The sequence below is a fragment of the Saccopteryx leptura genome, chromosome 1 (genome assembly GCF_036850995.1).
Source record: "Saccopteryx leptura isolate mSacLep1 chromosome 1, mSacLep1_pri_phased_curated, whole genome shotgun sequence".
Lineage (NCBI taxonomy): Eukaryota > Metazoa > Chordata > Mammalia > Chiroptera > Emballonuridae > Saccopteryx > Saccopteryx leptura.
Window position 1 is genome coordinate 64,209,795 of NC_089503.1, and position 17,849 is coordinate 64,227,643.

General features: G+C 44.3%; 1 protein-coding gene across 2 annotated transcripts in view; it reads right to left on the reverse strand.

The window, feature by feature from the left end:
- Window positions 1–17,849, reverse strand: part of TENM4 (teneurin transmembrane protein 4) — an 801,941-nt gene that overhangs the window by 196,567 nt on the left and 587,525 nt on the right. For both annotated transcript variants that reach the window (XM_066369554.1, XM_066369563.1), the window contains 2 exons: window positions 14,271–14,485; window positions 12,472–12,682 (listed from right to left, as the gene is read on the reverse strand). In XM_066369554.1, coding sequence (XP_066225651.1) covers window positions 12,472–12,682; window positions 14,271–14,485 — 426 coding nt within the window. The remainder of the gene's footprint in view (window positions 1–12,471; window positions 12,683–14,270; window positions 14,486–17,849) is intronic.

The window sequence follows — 17,849 nt, forward strand, 5'->3', positions numbered from 1 at the left end:
TGCACACCTCGGGCCGCGAGGGGCCCGCTCAGTGAGGCAATCCATTTCTCGGAAGCACCGCGTCCTCGAGATCCGTGCAGACCCCATCCTGTGGTCCCGCATCCCACCCCCCTCCAGCTTCAAACTTAACTTCATCTGTTCACATCTTCATCGCCCCCTCGGTCCCGCAGGAGGAGGGTTTCTCCTCTTCCCCTGGGTCCAGCCCTCGGGCATCTGCCCTTCATTCTGTCTCCCACCTCCTTTCATTAGTCACCCCCCTCTCTCCTGGGCCTCCCCTCTTCTCCCCTGGCTCTTTTCCCACAGCTGACAACACGTTCCAGGCTCTCCCCACCTTATATAAACCTTTCCTTGAACCTGCCTCCTCCTCAGGTTACTCAGATCTGTCTCCTGCCCTGCTCTGTCCAGAAGGAATTGTTTCTACTCCACACCTCTCACTCACTCTTGAACTTGTGATGACCTCACTTCCACCTGCAACAGGGCGTGGGGCTGCTCCCAGTGAGGCTGCCAAGGACCTCCTAATGACCAAGTCTAGTGGCTTCTTTGTAATAGGCTCCCTGACTTTTTTCCAACCCCCAATATCTGCCCCCCCCTCTCTGAATGTTAGGGTTCCATCCTTCAGTCCCTCCTTCTCCTCCCACCTGCCCCTCTCACATCCCCACCGATGATGCCCCCTGGGTTTCTGTCTCCAGGTCAGAGCTATTCCACATGTCAACACCTATTTATCCATCTGCCTATTGGTAACTGCCAACAACTAACATCCACTTGGAAATTCTATTAGCATTTAACATCTAATGTGAACTTAAGGTCTTCCTACTTCCTCCCCCTCAACAAACCCACTTTCTCTCATTTTTTAACTTAATTAATGAGATCACTATACATCCATTCCCCAAGGTCAAAACTTCCTGCTGCTCTCTTACAGCTACAATATAGTGGTCAAGAAACCCAGCTTATAACATCCTGGAACGCCCCTCTTCCTTTATATAAGAGCAGTGGCATTTGCCCCAATTCAGGTCCTCTTTTCTCATCTAACCCTGCTGGTTACCAAACAGTTTCGAATTGGTTTCCCTGTTTTACTCTGAGAAACCAACCCATAGTATGTACCACTGCCAGAGAGGTTTGTCCAAGACCTGAATCGCAGTGCACACTTGTTTAAAAGTGACCCTGTGCTCCCCACTGCCTTCAATCCCAGACTTCTAAGCTGGACAACAAAGACCTTCCCAGTTTGGTCCCCTCTCATTTTCTAGGCTTTTCTCTGGGCATCACCACCTTTGTGTACTCTACCCACTCCTGGTGGCACAGCAGGCACTCTCACACACGGGCAGATGAGAATAAAAGTGTAGGTATTAGAGCCAGACCTGAATTCAAATTCCAGCTCTTTACTGGCTGGGTGTGAAACTTCTGCCTAGTCAGTTAAATACTCTGAGTTCTACTTTCCTCTCGGGAAAAGATATCTACTTTAAACCTGCTGTAAGGGTCTGAACCAGTTAATGTAAAACATCTAGGAAAATACTTAGCTGTAGTAGACACTGAATAAACAGTAGCTATTAATATTATCAATTTTCCCAAGTAGTTTCGGAGAGGCAAGGAGGAGTTTGTAAAGAATGACAACACCTGAAACTAGAATGCAGCATCTGAGAAGTTCCTTATGGAATCAGAAAAAAATCTTATTTGTAAGGGACAAATGACAGTGTCTTGGAATGTTCTAGAACCCACATTTCTATTTTTTGAGCTTTAGCAGTACAGCTATAAAAAGATTTCAGGATTTGAACGAGTTTCAGAGTTGCTCTGCCCTCTGAATCCAGCAGCCTCGGAACATACAGATTGCCCTGGACCAAAAGAGCATCCCCAGCCGGGCACCTCTGGCAGTACCTGAACTGACAGCTGTGCCCTCCTTCCTTCAAAGCTGCCTACAAGTTCCTGTCCACAGAAGGAGGTTCCAGGTAGCAAGGAGCATCTGTGAGCTCCGGCCTTTCCACTTGGCGCTCACAGACCCTCTGACGAGGGTCTGCCATGTTCAGAGGCCTGTTCCAGGCACCGGGGCTCCAGAGGAAGCTGCTGGGATTCGATTCCGAAGACCTGGCTTTGGGTCCTTATGTGAGCCACGGCTCATGGACTCTGTTTCCTCACGTCTGAAATGCCAATAACAACCCCTTCCTGCCTGGTTCACAGTGACCACATCTGTGGTTGAGCAGAGATGGTTACTATCTTAACTCAATGTCTCCTTTTTTCTTTTGAGTAACTCTTTTTCTATATTCCTTTCTGCTTATTACTTCAGTTTGGCCCCAAGTGAATAATAATTAGTATCTGTGCACTGCTTCCCTGGCGCACTGAACAGGTTTCTCACAATCAGTTCTTCATGCCGCCCACCCTCCCCCTGCACCCCCGGCAGAGGTAGCGCCATCCTCCCTGCTCCTCGGGGATCCCAGAGACCCCTCTGCTGGAGCAGATCACATTACATGGGAATTAGTTATGGGAGGTCAGTGCTCCCGGTTAACTATGGGCTCTTTGAGGGCAGGTTTCTGTTTTATTCACTGATCAATCTCTAGCACTTAGCCACGTAGATGTTCAGCAAATGTTGAATAATTAAAGACATGTTGAGAATTGACCACAACTCACATGTGTTCATGTCACTGTCAGACTCTCTAAAGTAAGGTGTTTCCCCTTAATTATAGGTAAGTTAGGTAGGCTCAAATGTATTCAAGGTCCCATAGCTTGTAAATAGGGTAGCCAGAATTCAAACCCAGGTCTTCTTGACTCCAAAGTCTTTCCCTGGATCACATAGCCCCTCTGGCCACAGCAACAATCTCAACTATCTACCAGCAATGACAAGTCAGCAGACTTGGGTTACAGAACAGGAGGACAGACACTTAACCCTGTCCCACATATCAGTGGGACTGCACAGGGACAGAAGAAAGACACTACTGTTGAGAACCCCCCTAAAGATGCTGATTTGCAATAGATAAGCTAGCTGGCAAGATGGTGGTGAGCTGCCCTTACTGAGAGAGAAAAGAGCTATCAGAAAACAAAAATTCAAGCATCGCTGATAAAATATCTTCTGCTGGAAACTCCACCTGGATGGGGTGGGAGGAGGGGCTCCTTCAGTGAGAGTCAGAACAGGGCAGGTTGTTCTTTAGAACAGGTGGATGGGTCCCTGGCAGCTGCTGACGGCAGGCATATTGCTGGCATATTGTGAGCTGAGGAGGGTGAATGTCATAATCTCTGAGACCCCACCTATACAACAATTCTCTGACTATGAGAGTGTATGAGGACACACATGGATGTCATCACACACTAGAATCCTGGTCCCTAAGATGTGAGAAAAAGATCATGGACTTCAGTTTGCTAAACTAGCTCTGCTATTTCCTACTCATGACATCTTGGCAAATGATCTCTGAGCCTCAGTTACCTTACCTATTACGTGGAAACACACATACTCTAACTTCCAAGTTGTTCTGAGAACCAAGTACTAATGCACCTAGTGCAGTGCCTGGCACGGACTCAGTGCTTAGTTAATAAGCTGCTGTAGTTACTACGATCCTGGCTCTGCCACTTGGTAGCTGTGTGACCCTGGACAAGTCATTTGAACTTCTCTAAGCCTCAGTTTTCTTATATTTAAAAGTGAGATTTGAATAAATAAAAGTTGTGTGAAGGCTTGTGGGCATTATGTATTCCAAAGTGGCAAAAGCATAAAACCGGAAGGGAAAGGAAGTTCTAGCTGGAGGATGAGGAGATGGCTAAAATGCTGAGACAGAGGAGCCCTAAAACGTTTGGATTCTCTCTACTGCATCTGCCGCTAGCACACTCCTCTAGTCCGCCCTTTGGATTCTCTCTACTGCATCTGCCGCTAGCACACTCCTCTAGTCCGCCCTCTTCACAGCCTCTAACTGCAGTCTCCTTTGCCAGCTGCTTGTCTTCACTCACCTCTAAAAGGGACCATCTATCAACCCTTTTCTCTTTCTGCTCTAACCTCTTCCCTTAGGAAACCATCTTAACACCTTACTGGGGTTTGCCAATACTCTCTAAGGGTCAGTACATCAGTACACACCTCAAGTCTGTTCATTTATTTCCCCTTCCAAGGCCTCCAGCCTGAGCATCTGCCTAGACTACTATGACAGCCTCCTGTGTCCTAGGCTCCTAAAGCTAAAGAAACTTTCAAATATGGAAATCAGGTCATTCTAGCTCAGTGATTTCCTGTTACCCTTAGGATAAATTAAAAAACAAAACAAAAAAAATTATTTACATGCCATAGGTTCCTGATACCTCTTCACTCTTATCTGATACTATCTGGCCTTTGATCCCTATATCTTACAATGTGACTATCTGAGAGTTCCTTAAACAACCCCAGCTCTCGCCTGTCCCAGGACCTTTGCATATGCTCTTTCCTCTGCTTGGTATATTCTTTCTCCAAACCTTCATATAAACAACTCCTGTTCCTACCCTTGCCCCAGCAATCTAAATTAGGTTTCCTGTTTGTTTCTCTAGGTACTCTTTTCTTTATTTTTTTTTACCACAATAAATATTTACCTTTACCATTATATATTACATATATGTATGTGTGTGTGTGTGTGTGTGTGTATATATATATATATATATATATATATATATATATATATATATATATAATATATATATGGCTGTTTCATATACCAGAGATACTAACACTTGCTTAGAATGTGCCACATGACAGGCAATCGGTCATCACTGGTTGAATGAGAAAATGGACAGAGTGTGCAGATCTGCCTGCAAGCCCTCTGGACCTTCTGCCCATCTTCCTTAACACATCAGTCAAGGGGCTTTGAGGCTTAAGGAAAAAGGCCCTGTTCCTTGGGCGCTGTAAGGAGACTGAACCAAGCCTTCCTCTCTTCCTCAGTCCTAGGGATCAGCTTCTCCTTTCCCAGCCTCACTTATTAGCCCATGAGAACCCCGTGGGCAAGCACCAGGTCTGCCCAGGCTGGGGGCTGGCTCACAGTAAGGAGCTCTCAGTGGGTACCTGTTGAACTAAACAGACTCAGTGAAGCCTGTGACAAACACTGATGACCACATATTCACGTCCCCTCTTCCTGAGAGAATGCTAATTTTGTTTGGAGTGCCATTATGGCAAGCTAAAAATATTCACTTTCTCCGATTTCCTTATAGCTCCAAGGGTCCCCAGTGACAGCTTTGCTGGAGAAATGCAAGCTGAGTGTTTCGGGGAAAATCTGGCTTCCCTGTCTCTGTCTGCCTTCTCCTCTTGCCTGCCTGATACGCAGACACGAGTTCTGAAGGTGGAGCAGTGTCTCGGGACCATGGGGGCCAAGCGTGAGAACAACAGCCGGGGAACAAGGGTGGGAAGAGTCCACACCGCTGGACTGCTGTGCCGGCCCCAAGGGGCACACCCTTGGCTGACAGTGTGCACGAGAACACTAAAACCCCACTTACACGCCACTGGTAGGAATCTTGTTATTTGAACACTAAACACATTTCTCACTACTCATTCTCACAGAGTGAACAGCTTTATTACTTGCCCTTTTTTTACTGTGCCCTTGAGGTACCTTTTCTTCTTTCCTGCCCTTGAGGCCCCAGGTCTCAGAGAATTCAGAAAGTTCAGCAGTCCAAGGCCGTTCCCCGGCAGTCACGGCGATGGGGTGCGGGGGGGGACCCCACCTGCCCCGTCATCTCCAGTGACAGGGGCAGCTGCGGGCAGGGCTAGCCTCCAGGCTGCAGATGCAGCGCTCTGATACTCCTAGCTCTCCGCCACTGAACAGATTTTTGGCCACAGTTTGTCTCCAGTGTGCTGACTTGAGCTCTCCCTCAGCCTACAATTTCATTCCACGTTTACTAGACTGCTCGGAATAAATCGCTGCTGTCAGGGAGAGGTGAGTTCACAGGGCACTTTCCCAAAGAAATGTTTCCCGGAGAAAGTTCAGAAAGTGCTGCCAATGTCATTTACAAGAAAGTTAATTGATTACCGAGAGACCTTGATTACTCGTTGTTGTATGGTATCTCCTCGTTTAGAGAAGGGGATGTGGGGAGCAGTGAAGGCAGAGCTTATTAAAAGCTGAAAATCATTCCTAATCACTTTTCTTACTTTCTTCTTTGAAGTAGTGCAGGTTTTCACAGAAATTACAGCATAGAATATCTGGGTTTTTCCTCTCCAGCTCCTTGCAAAAGCACTCAGACAGTAACGAACAGTAGTCTTACCTGATCAAAGCAAGGGCCATATGGAAATAGCATCGAACAGTGGTCTTTTGGAAAATCATAAAGGACTCAATTTTGACAACCCTTGGAAGATAGGAAGTTATGTGTATCTATTCACAGCGAGGGAAAAGAGGAATGGCTTGCTGGAACAGCAGATAAAAGCAACACTAGAGCCATTAAACCAGTCCTTCCATCCTTCCTGGCTCCCCCTTTCCCTCCTTTTTTCCTTTTCTCATGAAATCACAAAGCTCAATCCCAGTCACTTCTTTCAGTTACATAAATTAATGGGCTCTTGGAAACCCGCTGGCTCTAATTATTTTAGTCCCTTGCTAAAAGCCCACAGAATGAACTTTTTCCTTGGGGTGGCACTCAAGGCTCTCGCTGATGTCTCACTTCTCCCCTTCAGGGCACCCTGCGCTCTAGTCAAACAGAACTGCTGGCTCCTACAGCCAGCAATTAATTTTCTGCCTACCTGCCTTTTGTTCACGCTATTCCTGCCACCTACAAGGAACTCTTCAACAACTCCCCCCTCCCTTTTTACTTCTTTAAATGTGAAGAATCTACTCACCCTTTAAGGTTCCATCAAATGTTACTTCATTCAGAGAGCCCTCCCTGACCCATCCACCTGGACATGCCCCTGCCTTCCTCACATCGTCACGGCACCATCACCAGTGACTCTATGAGTGATCTTTCTTTGTCCTTTCCGTGGATTGCAGGTACTTACTGGGTAAATGCTTCTTCTCCTTAATCTAGACCATGATCTACTTCTGCCAGAAACCACGTCATAAGTTCTCTGTATCTCCAGCTTGGGAAAGAGCAGGACTGCAATATGTGTCTAGTCCCTGGGCATAGAATAGGTCAATTTACAGCAGATGCCTGGCCTTGAACGAAAGGTCCCTTCTCTTTAACCATGTAGTATGAATGTCCTTAGACCAGAGCACGTTTCTCATAAAAATTGCCAGAGCCTATATTTTCTAACAATGGTGCTCATTTCTTTTCTCTGGGTTTCTAAATCCATTGTGGGGCACCTATTTATTTTCCAACTTGGCTTGCATTGCCACAGTATCGGGTTGATCTGTATTTTTATGCTTCAGCATCAACCAAAATTATAAGATAAGATACTATCTAGAGACCCAACATGCTGCAATGCTGACTTGTCAGGTCTTGGGGGTTGCAAGCAATGCCTATGAAGATATTTTTATTTGAAAAGTTTTAGATGCTGTGATATTTTTTCATGGTCTTTTTAATGACTTCTCCAGAAAATTTCCTGGGTTGATGTAAGATGATTGCAAGTTAATAAGGGAGAAATTATATTCGATATAATACAAATGGAAATAAAATATTTAATAGTATCATTGCAAATAGTGAGACACTGGCATAGTGTGGAGAGTAAGGGATTTGGAGACCAAGTTTCCATTCCAGCTCTGCCCTTACTAACTGAGACTTAATTAAATTCTCTGAGCTTCAATTTCTTCATCTATGAAGTTGAGATCAAAATACATACTGTCTAAGGTCTTGTGAGCATTAAATTACATACAGGAAAGGGCTAAGTGTGGTCCCCAACACACAGTAGGAGATCTCTCAATGTTTGCTACCTGAAGGGAACCCTCATGCACTGTTGCTGGGAATGCAGACTGGTGCAGCCATTAGGAGAAACAGTAGAGAGGGTTGTCAAAATATTAAAAATGGAACTGCCTTAACACTCAGCAATTTCACTGTCGGTAAATACCCAAAACACTAATTTGAAAGAATATACGCACCCCTATCTATATTCATTGCAGCTTTATTTACGACAACCAAGGTACAGAAGCAACAAAGTGCCCATCAAGAGACAAGTGGATAAAAAAATTATGGCACATATACAAGAAGGAATATTACTTGGCCATAAAAAGGATGACATCTTACCATTTGCAACAGCATAGATTGACCTAGAAGGTATTATGCTAAGTGAAAAAAGTCAGACAGAAGAAGACAAATACCACATAATTTCACTTATAGATGGAATCTAAAGAACAAAGTAAACACACAAAACAGAAACAACCTCATAGATAGAAAAACACACTGGGATGGTTGTCAGATAGGAGGCAGTTTGGGGGACTGATGGAAAAGGTGAAGGGATTAAGAACTATAAACTGGTCGTTGTGGAATAGTAACAGAGTTATAAAGTACAACATAGGGAATACAGTCAGAAATATCGTAATTATATATGGGGTTAAATGGACACTGGAAATATTAGGGGGGACATTTTGTAAAGTATATGATCGTCTAACCATTATGCTGTATACCTAAAACCAATACGAAATAATATTGAATGTAAACTGTAATTGAAAAATAAAATAAATATTTGCTGTATGAATGAATAGGTGGAAAAAAGAAGTAAGTGTGACACTGGAAAAAAGGTGTTTGATCCTGGGAAGGAGGTAGATTGCTAAAGAAGGAAGATCACAGCTTTGGAGTCAGACAGATGTAAATTCAAGTCCTGGCTTTTCTCTTAACATCATTAGACCTCAGTTTCCTCATCTGTAATTAGGGGTGATAATAAAAATAAGACAATCACCTCATGGAGTCACTGCAAGGTTTAAAGATTGTATTTAGGCCCTTTGTAAACTGCAATGGTAAATTATATTTTGTCCACTAGTATATATCCTCCTACTTCATTCAATACTGTGGGGTTACCAAAGCTACCCACCCCAATGGAGCCAGGACTGGAAACAACTTCATCTTCAAATGTTGGATCTCCACATGTGGGGAAAAGACTGTTCGTTAAAAAAAAAAAAAAAAAAAAAAAAAAAAAAAGCTGCCAGATTTCATTCCAAAAGTTGCTTGGTCCAGTGGGGTGTGTGTCTGTGTACATACATCTAGTTCACAGGGAGCTCAACATCAGGTCTCGTGTGTATATATTCGTGTATACACTTTGTAAAGTGCTTTTGGATTTTCTTTTTCAAGGCAAAAAAAGATAAACTTATTTAATTTAAAATCATCAGCTGAACTGCATTAAATGGAGGGAAAAGCAAAAATGTACACCATCTAGCTATTTGTTAAATTAAACACAATGATTTCTCCTGTTACTTAATTACAAACAGACATAAGACCTCTGGATTCTGACATCTCAGATCTTCTTTAATTCTAGTCTGCATCTCAACATGTAATGAAGGAAGGGTCATATTCCATTTTCTGTGTTAAGCAAACCAGATAGTTACAGTTGTATATTGAGACTATAATGACTTCACTAAAACAAGACCTAAACTTTCAATTAACCTGCCAAGACAAATTACTACTCATAACTCACAGGTAATAGCCACAGACAGCTGAGACTCAATGCCAGAGCCTCTTGGGGAGAAAGGGATTAATAGCAACATCAGAATCGGTTTGTTTTTGTAGTAAACAAAAAAGAAGGTATTCATTCAACAATCACCATAGCTTGAAAGAAGACAGAAGAGTCAGAGAGGCAGCCCCAAAAAGGTAGGAGGATGAGATGGGAGAGAATATAGACAGCTTCCAGTTTTCAACTGCTCATAGCACCCAAAGCCTGTGCTAGGCACTTGATATCTGCTCTCTATAATCTTTATGATGGGGACTGCGAAGTAATATTGCTATTTCATTTTTCAGACAAGAAATATGAAGCTCAAATGACTGGCCATGGTCACAGAGCTAACACGGGCAAGTAAGGGAAAGGAGGGACAGAAAGCAGTGCTCACAAGGCATTTGCTTTCAAAGCTTACTGGACAGCCCATCAGGACCAGCTGGGCTCTGCCTCAGGTCTACAGGGGCACAATTCGTGGAGAGAGAGCCCAGGAATTTGAATTTTAAACTAGCTTCCCAGGTGATGCCTTTGTACAACATTCGAGACCACTTGTGAAATACTGTAACCCGTTGCTACTCAAAATGTGGTCCACAGATGAGCCACATGGGTGTCACCAGGTGCTGGTTGGAAATCTAGAATCTAAGGACCCGCCCAGATCTGCCGAAGTGGAATCTGCATTTTAACAAGACACCAGGTGGTCACAATACTCCGTGAAGCACAGAATGGCCTATCCGCTCTAAAAGACATTACAGGGGATGAAAGGTGAAGATAGATTTCATCATTTAGGTGAGAACAGGAGAACTAGAGAGAAAAGCAGCACGGCCTCCTGAATTATGACAAAGCTGGTGAGCAAGCTTTGACAAACTAAGAGCTGGCAAGGGCACCCAGCAGTGCCCACATTTTATTTCTCTAAGAGACACATCCTAATTAAAAGTCATTTTCTTTGGGAGTCTGTATTAATATCCTTTCATATTTATGTTGTTATTACAAATAAAGAACTCTGATTGTAAGAGATCTTAGTTCTGGGCATGATGCTCTGTGATGGCTGGTGAACCATGACTCAGAGAAATCAGGCTGTGAAACCATGAAGCTGTAACTCAGGCACTACCAGTAACTCAGGAATCATGTCCCTAAATTGAAGCCATTGTGTCCAGAGAGAAAAGAAGAAAGTCTGGATTCTGCCAAACCCACAAGTGACAGACTAGTTGACGGTGAGGACCAGCACTGGCTCTCCAGTGACCGAGAGGGCTGCACCGTTAGCCTCTTGGTCACAGTAACCACTGAGCTGCAGCCTCAAATTCCAAAAATCTCAAGACACGAAGAGCTAGAACACTTCAGTAATTTGTGCAGGGTCAGATACAGGTTAGCGGTAGAGATTCAGAACTGAGCCTACTCTCTCCAAAGATGGCATTCAGAAAACTACAGCACTGCCCCTGCCAGGGCTGCAGCAGCTGTCAGTTCTGCCAATGGGGGCTGAGCAGAAGAAGGCCACTCTCCACGCATCCCCTTAGTCAACGAGTGACACTGGGTGCCAGGGAGGCAGAGAAGATTATGTCCAAGTCCCTGTTCTCCAGACACTCGGAGGCCAGCAGCTGGGACAGACACGTCCTCCCACACAAGGACAGCACAAAGTGATGCGTCCTACATTGGTGCTGAAGCAGCCGGACGGCCCCACCTCCATCACTTGGCCGAGAGGGTATAGAATGCTGAGGGCACAGTTATAGCAGACACTTACAAGTCATGAAATCATGCCCATATTGAATGGAAAGGTATTCTTTGCCTCAACACCGAGGGCCAGACTTCAAAGAAGAGAAAGGTGGCCGGAAGAAGAACCCAGGTCTTGTGAGAGTGTTCAGAATGAAGGATCTGACTCAGAGGTTGTCATTTCGATTCTGTTTTCCAGGTCAGAGGGATTCCGGCCGCGGGCTGTGACGAGCCTTGCAGTGAACTCCGAACCACACAGGACTGCTCATGAAGCAGAAGCCTCCGTCCCGAGCGTCCCGGCTACTGATGTTTTGTCTCTAAGTTGTATTTTCTCGTAGGAAATGTTTATCTCCAGCCTGTGTCAGAGCGATTCCTATATAAACTCAGAAAAAACTGTTTTCTGGCCGGAAGCACTGACCACTGCACTCTACAGCACACTGTGGCGATGTAGGAGGAGACAGAGTCCACGGAATGTGAGCGGAAAGAGGACACATTCCTTACAGTAGGACACCAGGCTGCCAGACACTGCAGCCTGTGAGGTGGCCACGGGGCTCCCTTGGACTGAGAGCAGGGGCCCTCTTCCCCAGAGAGGGACAGCTAAGGTGTGAAGCATTCATTTAAATCACCAGGGCCTGCTCTCTGTCAGAGATCAAGACATCTATATTCCCAACAAAACCCCCATCTGACCGGTCACATTGTCATGAGCCCTTTGCACTGACATTCTCACTCTCACCCAGCCTTTGTCTCGTTTTCTCATCTGCCAGGGGTTGATGGCTCCCAAAGCAAAGCAAAACCAAACTCAACCCCACATACACCCAAATAACAAATCAATGAGTTGAATCAAGGGAGACTATAAAATAAATAAATAAGTAAAAGTGTTGGGGAAGTTCCAAGATGAAAAATGTTTTCTCCGTGTGGCTGGTCATCCAGGGTTCCATCTCATTGTCAGGTCCCCTTCCGCCCCCATCTTTCAATGTAGCTTCCGGGCCACACCCCATACCACAGACCACACAGGAAAGGCAGTGGACAACAGCCCTGCATTCAGGTGCCAGGCCAGAATAGCCTCCCAGCCGCTCCGGTCACTCCCATCCTCCTTTCCCTACCTCTCACTGCCATCCCTCTTCCGGCAGGCCTGGTCAGTGTGGCCTGGTGCCAGACTGCAGGTGGCATCTACCGCTCTGGGCTAGACCCATTCCCGGCCCAGCTCCAGCCCCCAGCGTCCCTACACATCTTCTCATGTGAAGAGACGACATCCCACAGACCCCAGAGAGGTACAGGCTCCTTACCGATGGCGGTGGTGAGAAAAGAAACCACTTCAGACTCCTTCCCGTCATTGTAGAAAGCCAGGTGCCAGATGCCTGAATCCAAATACTGGATGAAGCCGGTCTCGTGGCTAGATGGAGGGACGGCTCCCCGAGACTGGCGCTGGGGTCCCTCTAGGCTTCGTGCCTCCTGGGTCAGGAGCCTTCTGCCATCCAGCAGCTCCACAAAGTCAAACTGAAGTACAAAGAGAGCATGATGAGTCATGGGTCTGCCCCACCACCAGGCTGGATTGTTCTCCGGGCTTCTCCTGGAGCAGACCTGAGGGACCACACCTGAGACAGGCAAAGAGGCTAAAGCCACATGGAGGCGGATCGATCAATTACAAGTTCTCCCCAGGCCCCATTTTCTTATGGTAATAGTCTACTTATTCTCTCATGAGTGTAGTAGAATTAGTGGGTCCTTTTTTGGCCTCCTTTCACTTTAATTTTGGTGTATGTGTGGTAAGTCTTCATTGGGCTGAGGCTACACCAGGACAACCATGTGCTTCCAATGGTGGGCACATGATCACACGCCCAGCCACTTCCTCCAGCTCCGTGGAGTCCCAGGGACCTAGGGTTGGGACCGGAGCCCTGGCTGTGCCTTAAATGTCAGTCAAGCGCAAAGGAAAAGTTGATTTATATCTATGTCAATGATCCTTTCTAAGCACTCCAGTTTCAGGGAGCAGTTTTAGGGGAACTTAACTGGATTAACTCAAAACTCTATCAATAATTACATGCTGTGTCAAACACAATTGCCAGTTGATCTGAGCCTGCCAGTATGAGACTCAAGAGAAGTCAGACACACAGTGTTAATGACAGGGACCTGGTTAAGTCCTACTGGCCTACCACCAAGCAAATTGAGCTATCTTTCCATCTTTTTTTAAAAAACTTGAGAGAGATACTTATTCTATCTCATGGAAACATGTCTGGAGGCATGAAGTCTAGGATGAGCACTGCAGTTCAACAAAGAAATCAGGGTGTCAGACTCTCTTTATTTATCTGTGACTCCACCCTTAGCAAATGAATCTATCTTTTACCTAAAATCTTAAATAACAACTGCGGCTAGAGACTGCATTTGGCCTGGGAATGTCTGCTGGATACCAACTGATTTATGTTACTCCAATCTCAGAGCTGAGAGGACCTTACAAAAGTCTGTTTTTTTACCCACTATGACTAGTAACAAGTTAATCATCCTGGATGAGTTTATTCAAGTGTTTCTGGTGTACACGTGTCTGAGTTAATGTGCAACTCTGAAGGAGAGAAAGAATGCAAGTGACTAGGGAAATAACACTTATTCTGAACCAGGTCCTGCACTAGCTGCCTTCTAAATGTTATTCTTTATTCTTCACAACAGCCCTGCAAAGTAGGCATTGTTATCACCACTTGGGAGACTCCGAAACCTGCTCTAGGAGGGTAAGTAACAGGCTGGAGGTTTCATGGCTGATAATGAGAGGATTCAAACTCAGGTGTGTCTGACTCCAAAGTGCATGCTTTTTTCTCTAGATTATATATCTCAGAGAATTTAACTTGGGAGTCTGGGTGACAGTAGAAAGGCAATTGAGAGAGCCCCTAGAATTCCCTCCTCTTACAAAGCCCCAGTGATGTAACCCTGCTCATCTGAAAGGTATGGTCTGAGAGAGGCCAAACAGATGAATGTGCTATCAAATATCTAAAATCCCCTTCAAGCTGAAGGATGCAGGTTTAAGCGTTAGGCTTCTTGTCTTTGGGTTGAGAGTTGAGGTAGGCGGCCTGGAGATCAGCAGGGCATGTGGGATTCTGATTACCTGTGTGTGTGAAGGAGGAAGGCCTTTTCTGCCATAAATGCCAATCAAAGCCGCCTTTCCCAGGGACACATTGAACTTCAGATGCACAGGATGGTCTATGAACACCTGAGATCTCCAGAAAGTGCCAGGAGGAATCTTCTGGGAAGCCCGTCTCCCCACATCGATTTCTCCAGAGTCTATAAAACTGTCCTCTGGAAAGAAACTACTGGGCTTTCCTAGCAAGACACAGGGAAGGGAAGACAAAAACATTACTATTAGACACAGGTGAATCACACAGCGCACCCCTACGAGCACTCTCCTCTGCCAAGCACCTTCTCTACAATGGTCTGCTGCCAGCAACCCCTCCTCCCAAGTCCTCTACTGAGGAGTAAGAATGTCCAGATACTTTTTTTTCCAGTGATACTCAAATTTTTCTGCTAAAAATACTCATTCTTCCAAAGCAGTTTGGGTCCTCCCCAAGGGCCATCTGTTTACTGCATAATTCTACAGCTTGTTAAGATATATTTTGATCCTAAAAATATTCATTTGCAGTCACATGAGAATAACTCTGTGTGTGTGTGTGTGTGTGTGTGTGTGTGTGTATGTGTTTGTGAGAAAGTGTGTATGCTAGAGGGAAAAAGAAAAGAGGTGTTGCTATTAAATTTCCAACTAAGAATGGTTCCCTGGCAGTAGGAAACATGACCTGTGTGGAGTAATTCTGAGGCTGCGATATGTAGATGGGGGTTTTGCGCTGGGCGCAGGGGAGGGCTGGGGAAGATGAGGAAGGGGGTACCTGTGAAGGAGGGAAGGGAGGAAGGGAGGAAAAATGCTTCTTTGTCTAGGATGGAGGTCTCTGAATACCATTTTTGTGCTAAAGAGGGTAAGGTTGAGGCAATATCTCAAGTTCAGGCACAAAGCTTATGACATACCTAGAAATGTGACCTAGGCCCTTAACTCTATAGATTGCAGGGGGTTGGGGGACGGTTAGGAGGAAGGTCTCTTGACCATTTCTGTCACCAACTGAGAGTGACTGCTTTCTGGGGGCACCCCATGTGCCAGGAAGGAAGACTGCTTATCAAACTTCCTCTATTTAGTAATTAAACACGTTCACACGTGAAAAATAGAAACCTTAACTTCTTGCCAGACATGTGAGGTCTGAGGAGCTCGGAGGGATCTGGAGGCCGAGGGATGTTGGAAGCCCACCCTTAGGCCTTCCAACCTAGACAAGCCAAGACCAAGTTGACATCTTTTTTGTCATCAGAAAGTACCCCCTGGGTATCCTAATTCCAAGCCTGTTGTGTGTGTTAGAGATGTTCAAAGGGACAATGTAGAGAACAAGAATCCATTTGTAAAGAAAACACATTTATGAGAACATTTTATAAAAAGCATTTGGGGAATAAGAAATTAAAATGTCTTTTTTTCCCCTAGCTTTGTAAGATTCCTTACAAAGCACATTTGATGCTGAAATGGAGCTTGGCAGGGCATTGTTGTAGTCATAAAATATTTTACTGTTTTAAATAATAAAATTCAATTTAAATGTTAAACTTCTCCATATGTTATCGTTCCCTTATAAACTTCCAGGCAGAAACATCAGGTTTTTAGCTTCAAACCGTTAAATGTTATTTTAATTAAAACTATGCCAACAAAAAGAGTTAAAATGCATGCTCTCAATAAAAGTACCACTACTATTCTGTCATTAGCATGGGAAAGAGCTTGCATTCAATTCCTTTGTGGAAGAACTGTGCCCCAGACTTTTACCTTGAAAATGTAGACACACACAAAACTCCACATAGTGGTTCAAAATTCATAGACAGAAACCAAATTCGCAAAGCATTAAGATGGAAGCGAATTACTTTCTCATTCTTCCTTATCTGATTTCTGGTTTCCCAATACCAAAATCCTTTTCTAGTCCAGGTAGAAAACAGTATACCCTTCAGCTCCTAATTCTACTCTGGAAGCAGAACTCTGAGGGAGCACCAAACAAAAGCAGGATGAGCTCGGAGATTTTACTCCCAGAAACTGCATAGAAATCAGCCCATGACTGCTAATTCTAAGGACTCGTTTTCTTTGTGAGTAGGTGGGAATCGGAGCTAGTGAGATTGGAGAATGGCTTGCCTTCCAATAATTTGTATGTCTGAACATAAATAACAAAAACTTCTCCTGCATTTTGGCACACTGTAGGAAAACCATGCACAGTTCATTTTCCCCTTCAGTGAGCATGTTTTCAGGAGACAGCTATTGTATTAGCTGCGTTCTCTAGCCTCACAGGTCAGGGGCTAAGCCCAGAGACTCTCTCTTGGCGTCTGGGAGCCCCAGAGGCATGAATAAGTTGGCTCTTACCCCAGAGGAGGGAGGGACAGAAGGGGAATGTTCATTTGTAGCTCTCTAGTATTTCACCTAAGGAGGCCAAAATGGGAGGAAAAAAAATGTCTTTGGTGTATATACAATGAAATCAAAATAGTAATTCTGGTGTAGTGCACCCCACCCCCACCCAGGGCTTGAACTATTTTGGCTGAGGGCCATTCTGGAGCTTTAGTTCAAAAGTGACCTTGGATCGTAAGTCGTGCTGTCCAGATCTTTGGGGAAGAGGTCACTTCCAGTCTAAAGGCAATGTCTGAGAGGGGAAGAGGATCCCCATCTGGGAATTTAACCTCTATTTTTCTTCCCCTCTGGCTCCCTGTGGTCCCCGGGACTAACCACAGGGATGAGATGGGGGCTTTTCAGGAGGAAGAGCTAGAGCCTGCAGAGTGCCTTTGCCTAATGGGAGAGCCGCCCGAGATGGGAGGCTGGCTGGCTAGGGGCTGTTCTGAGTGAGACCACTCCCATCCTTTCCTTCCTTTAAAAACCTCGGACTGCTGCCCTCTTTCCAGATCCTACAACCCAAGATTCCTTGCTCTTAATTCTGAGCACCAAACTGTGAGCAATAGGACAGACATACCCTACTACATAGCACAAGCCACCAATAGTGGAGGAATGAAAGAGGGTGGAGGGCAGAGGCAACTGGAGAAGAAAGTCCTGTGTATAAAATTCTTTGTATCCCTAAATACTTTCTGGAATGTAATAGTAGTAGCAGTAATAGTAATAATGACTAATAATAGTAATGTATCATTAGTAGTAGTAATAGTAATAATGACTAGTAATAATAATGTATCATTAGTAGTAGTAATAGTAATAATGACTAATAATAATAATAATGTATCATTAGTAGTAGTAATAGTAATAATGACTAATAATAATAATGTATCATTAGTAGTAGTAATAGTAATAATGACTAGTAATAATAATGTATCATTAGTAGTAGTAATAGTAATAATGACTAATAATAATAATGTATCATTAGTAGTAGTAATAGTAATAATGACTAGTAATAATAATGTATCATTAGTAGTAGTAATAGTAATAATGACTAATAATAATGTATCATTAGTAGTAGTAATAGTAATAATGACTAGTAATAATAATGTATCATTAGTAGTAGTAATAGTAATAATGACTAATAATAATAATGTATCATTAGTAGTAGTAATAGTAATAATGACTAATAATAATGTATCATTAGTAGTAGTAATAGTAATAATGACTAATAATAATAATAATGTA